Source organism: Callithrix jacchus, chromosome 13 (assembly GCF_049354715.1).
Source record: "Callithrix jacchus isolate 240 chromosome 13, calJac240_pri, whole genome shotgun sequence".
Lineage (NCBI taxonomy): Eukaryota > Metazoa > Chordata > Mammalia > Primates > Cebidae > Callithrix > Callithrix jacchus.
Window position 1 is genome coordinate 105,229,800 of NC_133514.1, and position 19,677 is coordinate 105,249,476.

Here is a 19,677-nt window from a genome sequence, read left to right on the forward strand (position 1 = left end):
TAATCTCAGCTCACTGCAACCTCTGCCTCCCAGATTTAAGCAATTCCCCTGCCTCAGCCTCCCAAGTAGCTGGAACTACAGGTGTGTGCCACCATACCCAGCTTTTTATTTTTATTTTTTTTTATTTTTAGTGGAAATGAGATTTCACCATGTTGGCCAGGATGGTCTTGATCTCCTGACCTCGTGATCCACCTGCCTTGGCATCCCAAAGTGCTGGGATTACAGGCGTGAGCTACCACGCCCTGCCAAAAGGTCTACTTTTTCAGGACTAGACAGTGCAAGATGGTGAAACGCCATCTCTACAAAAAATACAGAAACTAGCCAGGTGTGGTGGTGCACACTTATAGTCCGAGCTACTTAGGAGGCTGAGGTGGGAAAACTGCTTGATCCTGGGAGGTTGCAGTGAGCCAAGATCACGCCATTGCACTCTAGCCTGGGTAACAGCTAGACTCTATCTAAAAAAAAAAAAAGGAAAAGAAAGAAAGGTCTAATTTGATTGTACAAAAATCTTTGTGCTCTATGTGAAATTATAGAGATGAGACTTTTTAACCTTTCATCCTAGTTGTGCTTTCTAATGCAAACACAAGCCTTTTTTTTTTTTTTTGGTATTATTTTTCAGGCAAATGATACTGACAGGTTGTGTGGCATTTGCGCGTCATGTTGGACCAACACGTGTAGAAGCTGAACTTTTACCACAGTGTTGGGAACAGGTAAATAGTTGTATTGAGTTTTCACCTAGCTATTATAACCTGATTTCTTTAAAAGATTCGTATTTTCCTTTTTAAATGCGATTAAGAAATATGTGGGATATAAATTATGCTGATGTTTCTGTAGCTCAGCACAGCGATTTATTAGTACTTAAGAATGTTCTGGGGTGCTTTGCTTTATTCATTCAGTCAACAAATACTTAATGAAACACTCATTTCAGTGCCGGGTACTGATTTAGTCACTAGGGATACAGTGGTGAACAAAAGACAAAGAGATCCTAATGGGAAAATAAGAGTAAACAAAGAGATGGTCTGCTGTTTTGTAGTAATATATGTTATGAAGAAAAATAAACCCAGATAAGGACGAAATTGATGGGGAATGCTCTCCTAGAAAAGGGGGTCAGAGAAAGAATCTCCGAGGAAGTGATGTTTAGGTAAGGATCTGAATGAAGTAAGATGCAGCCAGAACAAAGGCCCTGAGGTGGGAGTGTACTCAATGCGTTCAAGAAACAGCAAGAAGACGTGCGTGTGTGTGTGTGTGTGTGTGGTGTGTGTGTGTGGTGTGTGTGTGTAGAAATATATCTTGTATACTTGTATGTATTACAGATGTATAAAGTGTAAATCTTTAATGTGAGAGGTTTTTGTATTTGTACTTGAACTCATTATCTTACTAACAAAGCTTTTGCTTTTATAGTGAATTTTAATATTCTAGTCCTCTGTAGAACTCAGAATCACTGACTCTAGACTTAATATTTAGATCATTAAGAACCTCATTTTTCTACCTTAAAAAGATGGGGTTCCTGCTTATGGAGACAAATTACATGGCTTTATTTACAATAGCACAGTTACTTATTCTTAAGAAAAATATTAGTCTCTGGAATATCACTGAAGTATGTAGTCATTTATAGTCCTATTCCCAACTTCTTTGGGCATTCATTTTTTTTCTCACCAAACTAAAGTAGAACCACTAGATTCAATAGGCAAAGTGAACATTATATATAGTAACAACCACCTCTCATAATCTCACATACCGTCTATAAATTACTGTGCATACCAAAATTTAGGGTGAGGTTCTAATCACTTGAAGTCAAAATAACTTGGCTACAACATAGCCATACAACTTTCAATTTACAATTCTATGCAGCTAATTGTGCACGTTTAATTTTTTATCATTTTTCCATTTTCTTTTCTCTTTTTCAAGTCTACAATTTATTGGTTTCGGTGTTGTGCAAGCTTCACTGCAATCAATTTTTGTACAGTTTTGTCACCCCAAAGACAAACCCTAACTGCTTGAATTTGGTTCTCCTCTTTCAAGATTATTTGGGCTATTCTAGGTCCCTTGAATTTTCTTATGAATTTTAAGATCATTTTGTTAAGTTCTCCAAAAGAGCCAGCTGGGATTTTCATAAACAATGCATTGAATCTATAGATTTATCTAGAGTGTTGCCATCCTGATTTTATGTATTACGTCTTTCAATCTATGAATTTAGGATATCTTTCTATGGATTGGGTCTTTTAAAGTTTCAACAGTGATTTGTATTTTTCAGAGTGGTATAAGTTTGGCCCTTTTGTTTTATTCATTCCTAATTATTTCATTCTTTTGGACGCTGTTGTAAATAGACTTTTTTCTTAATTTTATTTTTAGTTTGTCCATTGCTAATACATAGACATACAATTGATTTTTCTATTTACATTCAATTTTGAGACTTACTGAGCTAAAGAAAAGCAAATGAAACTTTATGTACAGCCATACTTTGACATTCAACTTTTGAGGTAACTCCATCTGGATTAAATTGAGTTCCAAGATGTCGGTTATAAACATCTCTACCACTGCCTCTTCTGTAACCTGAGTAAACTTGGCTATCGGGGATCTATCTAGCCGCCTACCTCCAGTTTGTTGCCCAGTAGATTACTATATAATTTTTTTTCTTAATTTTAGGCATCCAATACATTAATGAATTATGTCACCTTTTCATATGGGAATATGAGAACAGATATACTTCTTTTCCAGTCAAAGAAAGATTTATATTCTATGAAGAAGACATATGGGAACAAAACCCAGTATGTGTCATTTTTTTGTTATTTTTAGTTATGGTTCAGTGTAGTCATCACAATAGCAAAACCCCATCATTTTGCAAACAGAGGAATGGATTGAAGTCCACTTTAAAAATACAATCATACTTCTAGTAAGGGCTCTGGTCAAATCATTAACTTACTTTTCCTCATCCCTTAGGTTGAAGAAAGAAGACTGGTACATATTATAGTTCGTATCTATAAGATTCAGAAGCTGAGTTTTCCAAATTTAAAAATATTCTACTATAGCTAGGGAAAGGTCCTGATTTCTACTGATGTCCTAAGGAAAGCCTAGTCTTAGGCAAGCCCTTAATCTCTAGATAGCTTGCCAAATTTTCACCTTTGGTTTTCCCTTTTTTCTTTAACAGATGATCCCTGTAACCTCACGTTTAGGTTCTCCCTCACTCCCTCATTCCTGATCCAGGTATAGTCACACAGGGATTCCCAGAGTGGAAAAGGAAAAAGTTTTATTGCATTTTTAACTGGATTTGTGGTGAAATGTAATTCTCTTTTGGAATAAGGGAGGGTGTGTTGTTTATACTTGATTTATTTATTTATTTTGCTCTAGATTAATCACAAATACCCAGAAAGACGACTGCTTGTGGCAGAATCCTGTGGAGCACTGGCACCTTACCTTCCTGTAAGAATTGTCTTTTTTTTTTTTTTTCTTAAAACTGTTTTTTTTTTAACAAAGAAAAACGTTTTTTTGAATATCTTATAGATTTTAATCCAAATATTTCCTAAGCACGCTGTCTTAATAAAGAAAAGATATCTAAAAGAGAAAAGACTCATGTTAATACAATATGGCATTGCAAACACATAGGTACATTACCACTAATTTTGGATGGGTATCAATATGTTAAACTATATCAGCGGTTCTCATAGTGTGGTCTGAGGACCCTGGGGGTTTTCTTGAGATCCTTCCAAAATGGTCCATGAGGACAAAACTGTTTTCATAATAATAAGACACTTTTTGTCTTTTTCCCCGTGTTGAAATTTGTATTGTTGTTGCAAAAGCATGGATGGGCAAAAATGCTGCTGCATTAGCACTCATCAGGGCAGTGGCACCCAAACGTACTATTATAATAATTATTGGATTCTTTACTGCCATGCTTTTGCAGAAAAAACCAATTTCACCTAAAAAGGAGATTGCTGAATCAGTAAAATTATTAATTTTACTAAATTTTGACCCTTGAAGCATGCATGTTTTTAATATTCAGTGAGACAAAATAGAAAGTACTCACGTAAAAACCCTTTGCTACATACTGAAAAATTGTAGCTATTTGCAAGAAAAGCACTTATGCAGTTATTTGAGTTATGAGCTCAACTAGCTGCTTTTCTTAATGGGACACCAATTTTACTTCACAGAACCACTTAGAGTCAAACTGGTTATTCAGACTTTGGTATATCGCAGACATTTTCATGAAATTAGATGGAGTGACAATGTCACTTCAAGGAGAACAAGTAGACAGCATTCATTGCCAGTGATAAAACTGGAAGAGCATGGATTTATACTCCTACTAACAGTCTCATGGAGTTTTTATTTTCACATACCTTCAACCAGGAACTAGGCATGGTGAAATTTTTAAAATGTTTTTCTGATAGAAGAAAATACCTTATTGTTGTGGTAAATCATATAGAAAGATTGATGCAAATGGGTTTGAGCATCTTATTATTTATTGTTCCAAGACAGATGAGCATCCCTTGCTCTCAAAGGATAAATAGGCTGTTCTACTCTACTCCTAGAATACTAAGCAGTATTAATAATAGATATAATGTTTCCTCAGTGTATCTATACTTGCCTTCTGTATACCCCACTGTCACTGATAGCAGCAAAATCTCTGTACTTCAGCAGTTCCTCAGTGTGTTCATGGCTTAGAGTAAAGCCTCCTGATCGATGCTCTGGTGGGGTCCCTGTGGCATACTAAAACTAATTGCCACAGTTGACCCCAGCCGAAATCAGTATAAATGCCCACTTGAAGCTTATTTACCTCTGTCATATCGTCTTGTGCTGATACCAACCAATAAGCCCTTTTAAGATAGTTTAAGGTGTTTTAGGGCAATTTTTAGCCTAAAAAATAAATAACTAAATAAATATATAACAAAAGATGTTATGTATTCACCAACCTAAATGTGTTTAAGATATGCTAAAATTGCCTGTATTTTTGCTTCTAAAAAGTGAAAACCAAACGTTTTAAAAAAGTCTCTCAAGTCTTACTCTATATACCAAATCATGCTGTAAATTTTTGAAAATAGCCATGTCCTCTGCCTTTATTTTTATTTTATCCTAGTTATTATACATGAAAAGGACTTAAACAAGTTTATGTTTTAAGAATGTTATAGATTGATTAAACCGCAATAATAGTACAAGTAGGGATAGGAGGAGCATGAATTTATATATTGGTAGCTCTTTATCCTAACCTCAGCCATCAAGCTAAAACACTCTTTATCATAATGGAAAATATTCTGTGTGAAATCAAGGCAGGCAGTGGTGTATATTATATTAAATAATAGCATAATAAAAGAGCAATGTAGTTTTTTAAGTACTTCTCAGGTTCACTCTCATATTTTATTATCCTGTTGAATTTTTTTCCCATTTCTTCAAAGAAATAGGAATGCCAGGATTTTATTATGTTTTCTTACCATATCACAGACAAATGTTCTAATTGCCAGAGTGGTTTTTGTAATTCCTCTTGTTGTAACTCTCAGTGCTCTTCTCTGAGTGGAACAAATAGTGACAGGAGAGTCATTATCCATTTGTAGTAGAGTTTGTAGTAGACTTTGTTGATTTGTCGAAAGTGCCTCCGAGTGTGAACTGCAAGGATTTGAGAGATTTTTACATATTTAGTAAAGATACAAAAAACATGCTGAGAGATGATTAATAAATACCAAATTCAGAGTAGGTGTTATTGCCTCTAGAGAGGAAGGGATTTGGTGGTAATATTTTGGCTTTATCTGTAATGTTTTATGTCTTAAAAAAAACAAAGATCTGAAGCAAAATCTCTGTCCATCAGCAGTTCCACAGCATTTTTAATAAAAATGTTAATACGTGTTTAATCTGAATTTTAACCACACTGATGTTTGTCATATTAATTTCTATACTTCTGTGCTTAAGTGTAAATAAATAGTAAAAACATGTTTATTTTCAGAAGGAAATCCGTAGCTCTTTGGTTCTTTCAATGTTGCAACAAATGTTAATGGAAGATAAGGCAGATTTGGTAAGAGAAGCTGTGATCAAAAGCCTTGGTATCATTATGGGATACATTGATGACCCAGACAAATATCAACAGGTATGTATTTCAGAATGAACTCATTTTACTCCATTATAAAATTCCAAGTAATATAATATTCCAAATCTCTGGATTAGATACTTTATACTGTATCATAAGGAATGGCAGATGTGTCAACTTTAGTCATTTGGGATGGTTGCCTGGTTTCAATGTTGCTGCTCAGAGGAGAGAATACTACAGTTCATATATAGTGTCTGCCACAGCTTTCTGGCAGGCAATTGGCAAGAGTTGTTGTATTTACTGCACCTTCTCTTTGGTTTGCTCATCAATGGATACATGGCAAGGCTAGGATTATGGATGGCCTTCTTTCTTGCTTAAAAACATTTTTTAATTTACTGAAATTTTTATTTTATCTTATTTACGATTATCCTTTTAAAACTCTACATTTGCCTGTTTCCTATTGTCAGGGTTTTGAATTGTTGCTATCAGCCTTGGGTGATCCCTCAGAAAGAGTAGTTAGTGCTACACATCAAGTATTTTTACCAGCTTACGCTGCATGGACTACAGAACTTGGAAATTTACAGTCTCATCTTATACTTACACTACTGAACAAGATTGAAAAACTTCTCAGGGTAAGTTCTTCCTTTGTTTACATAGCTTATAGAAATTTAAAAGGTCTGTCCTATGCCCTCTTGGAAGAAGTTAGGGAACAGAGATGGAAAGTGCCCTTTGTTTAACATATTAATACATTACCAGTTAAAGATTCTGTTGGACTGGACCCAAGAAAGAGATTTGGGGAAGTTTTACTTGGCTAAAGCTAGAGGAGGAGAAAGGGCATGATGTGCATTTGTTAGCTAAAATGCACCTTCATGGAAGTAACTCCTACATTATTCAGAAAGCCAGCGCTTTATTGATCCTTCTGAGTACTTAAATATTTTACATAAAGTATCAACTCTAGTTCCAGAAGGCAGAGAAAATGAGTCTCTAAAGCTTTCTTACATAATATCCAAATTGCTTTAACCATGGTTATTCCACTGCAGTAATTCATTCCTCATTTTTAAAATGAACTTTTTATTTTTCCCACATACAAGAATTAAAGAAATGTTGATGAAACAATAGAAATTTATTGATCCAGTTTTCATTCTAAAAGTTTCTTTTAGAGACTAGAAGAGAAACTATTATTTGTTTAGTGCTTATTATGTGCCAAATCTAAAAAAAGAGTTAGGAAGTAGGAGAGGGGAAGTATTACAGCATGAACTGCTGCTGGGTTAGCAGTTGAGCATTTCTACATGCCAACAGTAAAGAAGCTGGAAAAAAAAAAATCAAGAAAGCAATCTCATTTACAGTAGCTTTAAAAAAAAATGCCTAGGAATAAATATAACCAAAGAGATGAAAGATCTCTGCCATGAAAACTATAAAACACTGATGAAAGAAATTGAAAAGGAAATGTTAAAAAAAAAATTCATATTCAGTTATTCATAGAATTAATATTGTTAAAAATGCCTATACTACCCAAAGTGATCTATAGATTCATTGCAATCCCTATCAAAATACCAATGACATTCTTCACAGATAACAAAAAAGCAATCTGAAAATTTATGTGGAACCACAAAAGACCCTGAATAACCAAAGCAATCCTGAACAAAAAGGACAAATCTGGAAAAAGGACACTACCTGACTTCAAAATATACTTCAAAGCAGTAGCAACTAAACATCTTGGCATTGGCATAAATACCAAGACATACTGACCAGTGTAACAGAGTAGAGAACCCAGAAATAAATTCACATGTTTACAACCAGCTCAGTTTTGACAAAGGCACCAAGAACATACACTGAAGAAAGGACAGTTTCTTCAGTAAATTAACTGAAAATGGATTAAAGACTTAAATGTAAGACATGAAACTACTAGAAGAAAACATTGCTTCAGGACATTGGTCTGAACAAAGGTTTTTAAGGAAAGATCTCAAAAGCATAGGCAACAAAGCAACAATAGACAAATGGGATTATATTAAAGTAAAAAGCTCCCGCACATCAAAGGAATCAGCAGAGTGAACAAACAACCTGCAGAACGGGAGAAAATATTTACAAACTCACCATGCAACAAGCGATTAATAACCAAAATGTGTAAGGACTCAACAGCAACAAACAAAAGAAATTCAATTAAGGAATGGACAAATTATCTGAAAAAACACTTCTCAAAAGGAGACATATGGCCAAAAGGTATATGAAGAAGTGTTTAACATCACTAATCATAAGGGAAATGCAAATCTAAACCAAAATGAGGTATCATGTCACCCCAGTTAAAATGACTATTATTAAAAAGACAAAAAGTAACAGATGCTGATGAGGGTGTGGAGAAAGGGGAATCTTTGTACACTGTTGGTAGAAATGTAAATTAGTACAGCCACTATGGAAAACAGTGTGGAGATTCCTCATAAAACTGAAAACAGAAGTATCTGTGATGCAGCAATCCCACCAATGGGTAGATATCTAAAGGAAAAGAAGTCAGTATATTGAAAAGATACATAGTTTCAAGCACTCACATGTTGAGTTTCAAGCACTTACATGTTTCTTACAGCACTATTCATAATAGGATATAGAATCAACCTAGGTGTTCATCAGCATATGAATGGATAAAGAAAGTATAGTGTCTGTACACAATGGGATATTATTCAGCCATAAAAAAAGAATGCTATCCTGTCATTTGCTGCAGCAGATAGCTTGGAGGACATTATGTTAAGTGAAATAAACCAGGCACAGAAAGACAAATATTGAATGCTCTCACTCATATGTGGAGCTAAAACAGTTGATCTCAAGAAGGTAAAGAGTAGAATGGTGATTAACAGAAACTAGGAGATGGGGGAGTAATGAATAGAAAAATTCAGTTAAATAGAAGGACTACATTCTAGTGTTTGATAGCACAGTAGGGTGAACATTGTTCACAATAATATATTGTATTTTTCAATTATTTATGTATCAATTCTAACAAGTAAAAAGATAAAGGGGTTCCTGGGTCTTACTTTAATTTCTTAACCCTAACTTATAAAATCTCAAAAGATAAGGCCTTCTGTAATGAAAAAGTAAAATTATAAAAACCATTCCCTACAAATGGAGATGACTGACATTTACACTATAGTTTTCCATGTAAAAGAGTCTGCCACTCTATAATGCCTTACTGTTTGTTTGAGTCCGGCATACAGATTCTTAAATCTTCGATTTGCCACAGAAAGGAAGAACATCAGACATAAATCCAATTAGCAACGTATCTTCAAAAGACTAAAATTAGCTTCCACCTCCTTATGTTTCAGGAAGGAGAACATGGGCTGGATGAACACAAGCTCCACATGTATCTTTCTGCCTTGCAGTCCTTGATCCCATCTCTCTTTGCATTAGTGCTGCAGAATGCACCTTTCTCCAGCAAAGCCAAACTTCATGGTGAAGTGCCACAGATAGAAGGTACTGAAGTTAAATTCTGGAAGGAAAATGTAGAATATTAGCAGCTTAGCTTCCCGAAGAATTGTTTTTTATTAAAAATCTAAAAATCACCTTATATGACAGCATAATTACTAAAATGTATTATGTGTGTAGAATCTTGTGGTCATAAGATTATATGATACCTAAGGTAAACAATATGGCTTCATCTTTTATGGACAAGCCCCATGGTCTTGTTTTATAATATTTATACTTTCTTTTTGCTCTTAATCTATAGCTTTTTTTAGCCTTTCTAGGGAAGCTGAAATAAGTAATTCCTTCCATGAATAGATCTGAGTCAACAAACGATTCATTTAATAGTTACTAGTGCCAGTATGTGAAGCCTGTCATTTCTGCTTTCTTTATATTTTCTTCTCCAACTTTTTATTCTTATTTTTAATAGGGGAAACCAAATGTAATTACTTTTTCCTACTATGTCCTTGTTAGAAAGAAATATAAGCATCGGTGGCAGAATTTTTGTTTATTCAAAGAGGAAATGTGACTTACTTTCAGAAGTACATAAAATTTGCAGCAAAGGCCAGTATTTTCTTATTGTACTCTCCAGGCAGCTAGTAAATGACCTTTGAAACTTAGCAGGCAATTGACAACCATGTTTCATCTTAACCTCCAGGACAAATGCTATAGACACGCTATTGCTACGTATCAGGCACCTTTGCAGCCTTTTCCAAGTTGTGAAATTATCCATGTCTCTTACTGGTTTCTTTTTTTTTTTGGAGACGAGTTTCGCTCTTGCTACCCAGGCTGGAGTGCAATGGCGCGATCTCGGCTCACCGCAATCTCCGCCTCCAGGGTTCAGGCAATTCTCCTGCCTCAGCCTCCCGAGCAGCTGGGATTACAGGCACGCACCACCGTGCCCAGCTAATTTTTTGTAATTTTAGTAGAGACGGGGTTTCACCTTGTTGACCAGGATGGTCTCGATCTCTTGACCTCGTGATCCACCCGCCTCGGCCTCCCAAAGTGCTGGGATTACAGGCTTGAGCCATCGCGCCCAGCCTAAAATTTCATTTTCATATAAAGTAAACTGTACACTACCTATAATCTTTGGAGTATGATACAGTGTGTCCAAAGATACATGAAGCCACATGATAAAAATAGTATACTATTTGAATGTCAGTTTCATTTGGAAAATTGAGAATGAATGGTTTGTTAATTTAACGTTTTGAAATAATATTATTGAGGAGAATGAAAATTTAAACTTTAAGATTTCATAAAGCTCTCACAGCTGGCCACTTCAGGTTCTACCCCTTTACTCTTACTCATTCAAGAATTTCATCTGCCTAGGGATTTTCCTATCTTTCTAATTCCCCCTTTTTTTTTAGTTTTCTGTATTCATTTACTATGGCTGCCTTAACAAAGTACCACCGACTGAGTGGCTTAAACAGCAGAAATGTATTATCTCACACTTCTGAACGTTAGAAGTCTGAGATCAAGGTGTTGGCAGGGTAGGTTCCTTCGAAAACTATGGGGTAAAGGCTGTTCTGGGCTTTCCCCTGGCTTCTGGTGGTTTGGTGGCAATCTTTAGTGTTTCTCGGCTTGTAGATGCATCACCCCAAACTTTGCCTATATCTTCACGTGGCATACTCTCTGTGTGCCTGTTTCTGTGTCCAGATTTCCCCTTTTTATAAGGACATCAGTTGTGTTGGATAAGGGATTACTTCAGTATGATTTCATCTTACCTATACATCTATAGCAACACTTTCCAAATAAGATCACATTTTGAGACACTGGAGATTAGGACTTAAACATAAAAATTGGGGGGTAGGTGGAGCATAATATTTATCATTCTGTCATTTATTTAACAAATGATTCTTAAATGTCATCTATTGCCAAGTCTATGCTGGAGATTAGACGGAACAGTACCATCCTGAACATACTCCTTCTAATAATTGTGGGATTCCTTCTAACATTTACGTGACCTTTTCTTGTGATTGTCCTTTATTTTTCATTCTTGTTGACTCAGTTTAACTTTCTAACTTTCAACAGTAGCTATAAATGTTAATGTTACTATACCTTCATTTAGGTTACAATGTATTTATTATAAATGAGGATTTATTATATCCTCATTTGTGGTATATCCATGTCTATATGTCCATTTATATATGCACACACATATAATTTGGGTTATAATTTGTTACAAATGAAGATTTGTTTTCTCATAAAAATGGTAACCCATATAATTATTTTTAGTACCAATTTATTATACAACATTAACTAATATTTATGTCAGGCACTGTTTTAGATACTTAGGACACAATTATGAATAAAATAGATGAAAATTTCTGCTCATAGAGCTTACATTTTGCTGGGGGAAGAAGATTCATGACATCTGTTATTTTGTTCAATATTATGGTTTTTTGTTGACAATATAATGCTAGTGTTTTGCCAGCCTATTAAAATTGCATTCTGGGAACATTTCTGTGTTGTAATTTAGACACTCAATTTTTTTTTTAAATAGCAGTTAAAGAGAATAATATTTTAAGGCTCCTGGACCCTTCTGTTTGCTTAGCTATTAATCACTGAGTAATCCATGTAATTGTTTATTTTCTTGGCACTGCTCTGCTTCTGTTGGACCTACCTTTTATTATTTTCCAATAACTTATCAATATTTTTGAAGGAATAGCATTCCTTTCATCATAGAATAGCAAAATATTACCAATATAATAGAATCTTATTTAAAACAGATATGCTTTGATATGGTACAGAAATATAAAGTACAAATATCCTTCACCATTCAAATCTGTGTGATTCCTGGGCTGGGAATTCAAGCAGAAACCTTAGATAGTGAGGAATACCATATTATCCACATTTATTTCTTTGTTTGTGTATTATAATAGCAAATAGAGAGTTCAGATAGCCAGAAATAACCTCTTTTGTACTTAATACATTGTTAAATGCCTGGTACGGCATAGAAATACAATAACATCTTAGTTTTGTCATTGAATATTTTAAGAATTAGGTGCAATTTTCAATTTTCTTAAGTTTAATACTTATCATTAGGACATTAATATGTTTTGAGAAATGCTTCATCCTTTTGTGTCTTTTTAGGATGTTTTACTTTATGTAGGAGTTGCCTCCATTAGAAGTTTCTGACCAACACCTAACTTTGATGTGCATTATTTATTGAATACCTATCCAAGCAATGTTCCCTTAATACTTAATAAAACCTAGTATCTGACCAGGTGTGGTGGCTTATGCCTGTAATCCCAGCACTTTGGGAAGCCAAAGCAGTGGATCACCTGAGGTCAGGAGTTCAAGACCAGCCTAGCCAACATGGTGAAACTTCATCTCTACTAAAAATATAAAATTAGCCAGGTGTGATGTCATACACCTGTACTCCCAGCTACTTGGGAATCTGAGACAGGAGAATTGCTTGAACCCAGGAGGCAGAGGCTGCAATGAGCCAACCTTGTGCCACTGTACTCTGGCCTGGGTGAGACACAATGAGACTCCATTCAAAAAAAACTGATATGACTATCTGTAGATCATAGATTTTATTGATATGTTTAAACTTTTCCAAATATACTAGTATATATATATGTGTGTGTGTGTATATATATGTGTATATATGTATATGTGTGTGTGTGTGCATATATATATATATATATATATATATATTCATGTTTTATTTATAGAATTTTAAAAGTATGTTTTTCAGTTTTCTCCAAAAGCATTCAAAGTATATAACATAGGACCTGGTTATAATATCTGGGGTACACTTTGCCTTATCTTACTAGTCGCTGGCTTTAATATTTTTCAAACTATGAAAAATGTGTTTTTTTAAAAAAAAGCATTTAATATTGAGAATTAAATACTTAAACCTGTTCAGCTAAAGTTTTAAGGTATTTTATATTATTATTCTCTGGTATTAAACAGTTTTTTCCCTGCTGTTAACCTATTAGTTCTTTACTCCCTGAAAGAAACATCCTATCAATTTACTATTTCACTGCCATAAACAGTCCAGAGAATTACAAATATTTCTGATTTTTTAAAAACCAAACTCAAATCCGTGTTTTAGCTAACAGTATTATCTTTGGAGTGATGTTAATTTAATGTAAGTGAAATTTTATTCTTCAATAGCAAATCATTTTATTACGGTATTCTATTTAACTATATAGTCTCATAAAATCTTTGGATATTTGTTGGATATGTTCTCATATTACAAGAATTTCTTGATTTTCCTAAAAAATGACTTCATTAGTATATTTCAATTTTATATTTTAAGTTTACAATAAGAAAGTAATTAAATATGTGGAGGAAGGATCTTATTTTCCTTCCAATAGAATATCTAAGTTCCCATAATGCCAATTTCTATATGATTTATTTTGCTTCTGTTATGCATAGTGACTAGGTTTCCTCGGCCTATGTCACCTCTTCAAGATGTGTCCACTATTATCGGAAGTCGTGAGCAACTGGCAGTGCTACTACAACTCTATGACTACCAGCTGGAACAGGAGGGTACAACAGGCTGGGAGAGTTTACTGTGGGTTGTCAATCAGTTGTAAGTTACTACCTCTGTATTACTTTGAATGGATGATAACTCTTATATTTAGCCATGGCCCTGAGAACAAAATATAAGAAAACTTTTAAAATGTAACTGGGCATCATTTATGGTAAACACCTTTAGGACACAGAGGACTCACACCATTGGATATGTAATTTATCTGAGAAGAAGGTGTTGCTGTATTTTATCCAGATGATCTATCTGCCATCTCATTTGTCCCATCGTGGCAATGGATTTTAAACTACATCCAGACTTCTCATATTTGAGGCTAAAATGATGCCATGTAAAGCCAAGCTCTTATGTGAAGCATCAGATCCATAGATTTGAGTCACATTAACTCTGTACTCAGATTTCTACCATTTTCCATATATTTTCTGGCAAACAGTTAAAATTTATTTTTTAAAGTGTATACAGTATAATGTAATCTCACAACATTTTCAGAGGGTCCCAAACAATGCCTTTCCTTTCAGAGAATGAAATAGAAGAGGTTATTAGATTTGCATTGTTTCAGAAATTGGCAAGGAAACAGTAATTTATATGTATCCCCTGCCTATTTTTCTTTCCTTTCATATTCAGGTTGCCACAACTTATAGAAATAGTTGGCAAAATTAATGTTACTTCAACTGCCTGTGTCCATGAATTCTCCAGATTTTTCTGGCGCCTTTGCCGGACATTTGGCAAAATTTTTACAAACACTAAGGTAAAAACTTGTATTCTATGTTTTCTTATATGAAAAAGACATAGAAATGTAATGTGTGAACACTGTAACAGAGTAAATAAAAGCATGAACCATTCTTTTATTTAATTCACTTCTTTAGTATCATAGAATACTATGATAGTTAAAAAAAAGTTCTAGTTGGTAATATTGTTATCTTTACTGATTTTCAGAAGATGATTTCGCCTAAGGTTAGTTCATACCCAGACTTGGATATAAGCTTTACTCATTGTGGATATCCTCAAAGATTTCCAATATAGGATGTGTCAGCTAGGGAGTTCAACCACAATCCTTTGAATGTGCTGCTGGTACTTAATATCACCGGTTCAGGAAGCGGCTGTTTGCTCGGGACACTTTGGTAAAAACCTCAAGTGATTGTGGAACCACAGCAACTTATATATAAAACTTGCTGCGAAGATACCACCTCTTAAAATAGCATGGACACTGGAGATAAATTCTACATATTTCAGTCATTACCAAAAGTATCATTTGTCACATATGCCTATACAGGTTATTTTATAGTTTCAGATATTAAAATTGAAATGTCATTAGATCCTAATGTATTCATTAATCCTATTAAAGCATTTGTCTTCATAACATTTTGTTAAGCCAGTTCTTTAGAGAGCTAATAAAAAAACATAAAAAGATATAGTTTCCATAATCAAATGTTAATAAAGACATTTAAAAGGTAAGCATTTTAATTATTAAATTTGATTTAGTGTAGCTCTTTACTATTAAATCTATAGTTGAAACATTTAAAGCAAATAGTATAATATAAGGAACTGGACAGAATTCAGAAGACTTAGGTTACGGTCCTGTGATCTGTTGACTAATGTTTGTGACCTTTAATAAATAAGTTAAATTATCTGGGCTTAGTCTTTTCATGTGTAAAAATGAAGAATTTTTATAGAAGTGTCTTTTACTTCTGTAAGTAAGATTCAGTAGATGGATCTTTTAACATTGGTCTTTCTCTCAGTTTAAGCTAAATGTATAAATTATATGCCTCATCCACAGAGAGGAGGGCCAACACCAGACCTTGATGTTATTATAGGAAAATAAAATTATTTTATGTTTTTCACTAGCATTCAGTTGTTAAACAAATATAATTTGATTTCCCTGTTATCAGTATTGGCAAAAATTATTTGATTATCTCCAAAACAAGTGGCTATTTTTTTTTTAGAAAAGCAAGTAGGAATCCATTTATTCACTTAACAGTAAGTGGTTGTCTTCAGTGGCCTGAAATCTGTGATAACTTTAATAATAAAAAATTTAAGCAAGTCTTGGTTCTAACTTAAAATATTAAAACTAAATTCTATATTTCATATTTAAATTTGAGGAGTTACAATAAAAGATTAAGACAAATATCACATGATGACTATGATACTTACTGAACACCTCAAGTGACTGAAATTTCCTTTTCATTTTTGAAAAATACAGCCAAATGCTTTTTTCAATAATCCTAAGCATATAATATCTACCTAAGTAATACTTCTATAACCAAGTTCAGTTTTAGAAAGCAGTAATTACAACCACTTAAAATCATATTGGAAATTATTTTAATTTAATAAGAGAAACCAGAGGCCATTCAGAAAGTAGTAGTTAACCTGAGTTGATCTTTTTCAAAAATTTATCCTTAAAGTTTTTATTTTCGGTAACTTGACTTTTTTATCCTAAGACTCATGATTAAGAATTACTGCATTTCTGACCACTTGACTCAAGTCATCTATAAAGCTAAATAAATAAAAAAATAGTAGTAGCAATGGTAGTAGACATTTCATTTAATCAATTGGTCCATTGAACCTGAGACTTTGATCTTTTCTTTGGGTTGCTTAGGTAAAACCTCAGTTCCAGGAGATTTTAAGACTATCTGAAGAAAATATTGGTAAGTTTGTCGTTATTACTTTTAAAAACAATTGCATTTCTTTGTGCAGGAAAAATACTATAATCTCCATATTTATAAATTGTATAAATGAACCTGCAAGTATAATCAAAATGGAAAATTTATATTATGGAGTTCTTGGTTTTTATAACTGTATCACATCTAATATCCTTCCTATGAGGTGGCAGTGACATTAATCCCTGTCGATCTGATTGTAAATATATACCTTCATTGTAACCAAGTTGATGTAAGGCTGAGCTTTACAACCTGGGTACTCATACCTTTAGAGGTTTGAAGTAGAATATTCAAGAGACTGACAGTTATAAAATAAGTTGTATCTAGTTCCTAATTAGTTATTTAATACTTTTAAAAATTAAACATAGTAGAAAAGAACAGTATATATATCCATATATGTTTTCACAGTGAAACATGAGAGAAACTATAGGCTTGACTGGGTAGCTCCAGCTACTTTGTGGATAGTTTCCCTCATCTGCCTTAGGAAGTCTAGTTATGGTACCATTGGCCTAAGGACTTGTTTACGTATGGATCTTGTGTCACTATGTATTTTTCTAGTTTCTAGGAATAAACTGTGGAACATGTGTAGCACCTCCATCCCCATTTTTAACTTGGTTGATTTTGAATATATATATGTATAAATATATAGAGTATATACACACCTTAGTGGTTTGAGTTCAGTGGTCTAGGAAAGTCCATTTTTGGCAGTCCTCAGAGGTAGTCAGAGAATGAATAAATTAATTCTTCTAAGCCTGAAGACATTGAAGAGATTTTCGAGGGGTTGAGGAGGCATGTGGGGGACGACATATAACTCCTGAAGGTTATTTTTAATGTCTTTTTAAAGGACTGATATTTGGAATGCCTACATTGTTGGTATTATATGTTTATTGTTAATGATTGTCATAAATTAGTGGAGAAAAAAGGTAAATATTTTAAAAACTGACAGCGTTTAGAATTATTAACCATGAATGTTTAGCTGTTGAAATAGAAAGTAATTATTAACCCCTGTATATGTAGTCCATATTTATGAATGTATTTTAAGCTTATGTTCTGACATTAATGTCAACACTCCCCAAGAAAAAGGTACTCTTACCAAGGGAATAAACAAACATCAAATGCTAATTAATGTGAAAATGGAACTGCTTTTTTGCAAAATTTCTTCAGGGCAGTTAGTTAAACAAATCTTTTCAACTCAATTTATTTACGTAGTACCCTCAGAAAATAATTTAAAGCCATATAAAAAATAAGTATAGTAAAAAAAATATTCTTGGGAACATAACAGCAAATATAAAGCACTTAAAACAGTGCCTCATGATCAGCAAATAAGAGCTCTGAGTACTGTGAATAATAATTAGCATCTCACTATCATTGTCTACAACTTTCCTTTTGGAATTGTCCACAGAAGCTGTATAAGAAAATCTCTTTTAAAGCAGTCACAGAGCACACAACTATGGTTGCATGCTTTCTCCTTTTTCTCTGCTTTACTTAGCATGATTCCTTCCTCCTCCATGAAAATAATCAGGATTCTTTCTGGCTGAAAACCCTATTGAGGATGATGAAGGAGGGGCTCAGGAAATCAGGCTAGTATGGGAAACTACCTCCTATCTAGAAACAGATCAAGTAACACATATCTAGGTGTTTTTAGGTGAATGCCTTTACATTTTACTTAACTGAAAATTGAAAACATAAAAATGTTGGGTGTCTGCCTATATGGACACTTAGAAGACTTTCAAGAGGAAAGTTCTGATTTCCAGTTATGGAAATCAAGAGTATAACATCTTGTTTTGGTTATTCATGTTCTTTCCCATTTATCTGAAATGTTTATGCTAATGGTTCTTCAAGAAACGCTAAGTTGTATTTTACAACCACTAATAAACATGTTTTTCAAAGTAATGACAATATTCATTTGTAACCTTGTAAACAGTTGTAATTTTAAATATAATCACATTGTGATTTTATTCTTTACACTTAAAATATACTTATTTTTAAAAATGATTTTAATAATTTTAGATTCCTCAGCAGGAAATGGGGTCCTCACTAAAGCTACAGTCCCCATTTATGCAACAGGAGTCCTTACATGTTATATTCAGGTAAGGGGAAAATTCTGATTCTCTAGTAAAAGTCTTTCTTCTATTTAGAAAAACACCTAGTATTGTGCCTTCTTAATGTGTATGTATATGACATTGCTACCAATAAAGGAAAACAATTTACAAGTTTTGAAAACAATTCAATAAATAATTTATAATGGATAGCATATATAAATAATAAGGGCCTGACCAAAACCTTAGTTGAACAAATAAATTTAGAGATTATGAGCTTTTTGATATCATGTTAGAAGTGTTAGATTGTACTTAACTTAAGAGTTTCTTTGTGTTCCATAATGTTTTTCATAAATAAATGACAAACAGAACACGTGTTAGGTGAACTAAACTACAAAGTACTGTAGAATACTATACCTTATCAGCATTTTTAGCTAAGTACTTTTTAATAATGCAGGTTGAGTATCCCTTATCAAATGCTTAGGACAAAAGTGTTTTCAGATTTTGGATTTTTTTTTTTTTTTTTTTTTTCAGATAAAGGAGTATTTGCATATACATAATAAGATATTCTGGGGGTGGGACCCAAGTCTAAACACAAAATGTATTTCATATGCACATTACATACATAGGCTGAAGGTAATTTTATACAATATTTGAAATAATTTTGTGCATGAAACAGTTTGTGTACATTGAACCATCAGAAAGCAAAGGAGTCACTCAGACACCCATGTGGACAATCTGGTTGGTTGGCATCACCATCATTCCTGACTTTGCATTTATATGCTACAAATAAGCAATCGTTTTCTTATACTTTTTCACATGTAAGTACTTAACAATAAGAAAATATAACATAGCATTAATACAGTGAAAAAATAATGTCCTCAGGGTAACGAAGCACAGTAGTATCACCAGAATACCTGTATCAGCTGTTACACGGCAGCCACAGCAGATGACGACAGGCTTTCACACGCAGAATCAATTTGGCACCACAAAGTTCCAAATTTTAGAGCATTTTGAATTTTCAGA

The 19,677-nt window shown here is 33.6% G+C and overlaps 1 protein-coding gene across 9 annotated transcripts in view; it reads left to right on the plus strand.

The window, feature by feature from the left end:
• The window catches only part of RELCH (RAB11 binding and LisH domain, coiled-coil and HEAT repeat containing), a 120,553-nt gene that overhangs the window by 65,682 nt on the left and 35,194 nt on the right, over positions 1-19,677 (plus strand). For 8 of the 9 annotated variants that reach the window (XR_013525936.1, XR_013525937.1, XM_008979915.5 and 5 more), the window contains 9 exons: positions 620-710; positions 3,349-3,420; positions 5,930-6,070; positions 6,478-6,642; positions 9,319-9,466; positions 13,844-14,000; positions 14,580-14,703; positions 16,552-16,600; positions 18,623-18,702. Coding sequence is in view for 7 of the 9 variants with exons in the window: in XM_008979915.5 (XP_008978163.2) it covers positions 620-710; positions 3,349-3,420; positions 5,930-6,070; positions 6,478-6,642; positions 9,319-9,466; positions 13,844-14,000; positions 14,580-14,703; positions 16,552-16,600; positions 18,623-18,702 (1,027 nt within the window). In the remaining 2 variants the exon portion in view is untranslated. Of the gene's footprint in view, positions 1-619; positions 711-3,348; positions 3,421-5,929; positions 6,071-6,477; positions 6,643-9,318; positions 9,467-13,843; positions 14,001-14,579; positions 14,704-16,551; positions 16,601-18,622; positions 18,703-19,185; positions 19,288-19,677 lie in introns of all 9 variants that reach the window. The other variant, XM_035271280.3, reaches the window with a different exon arrangement.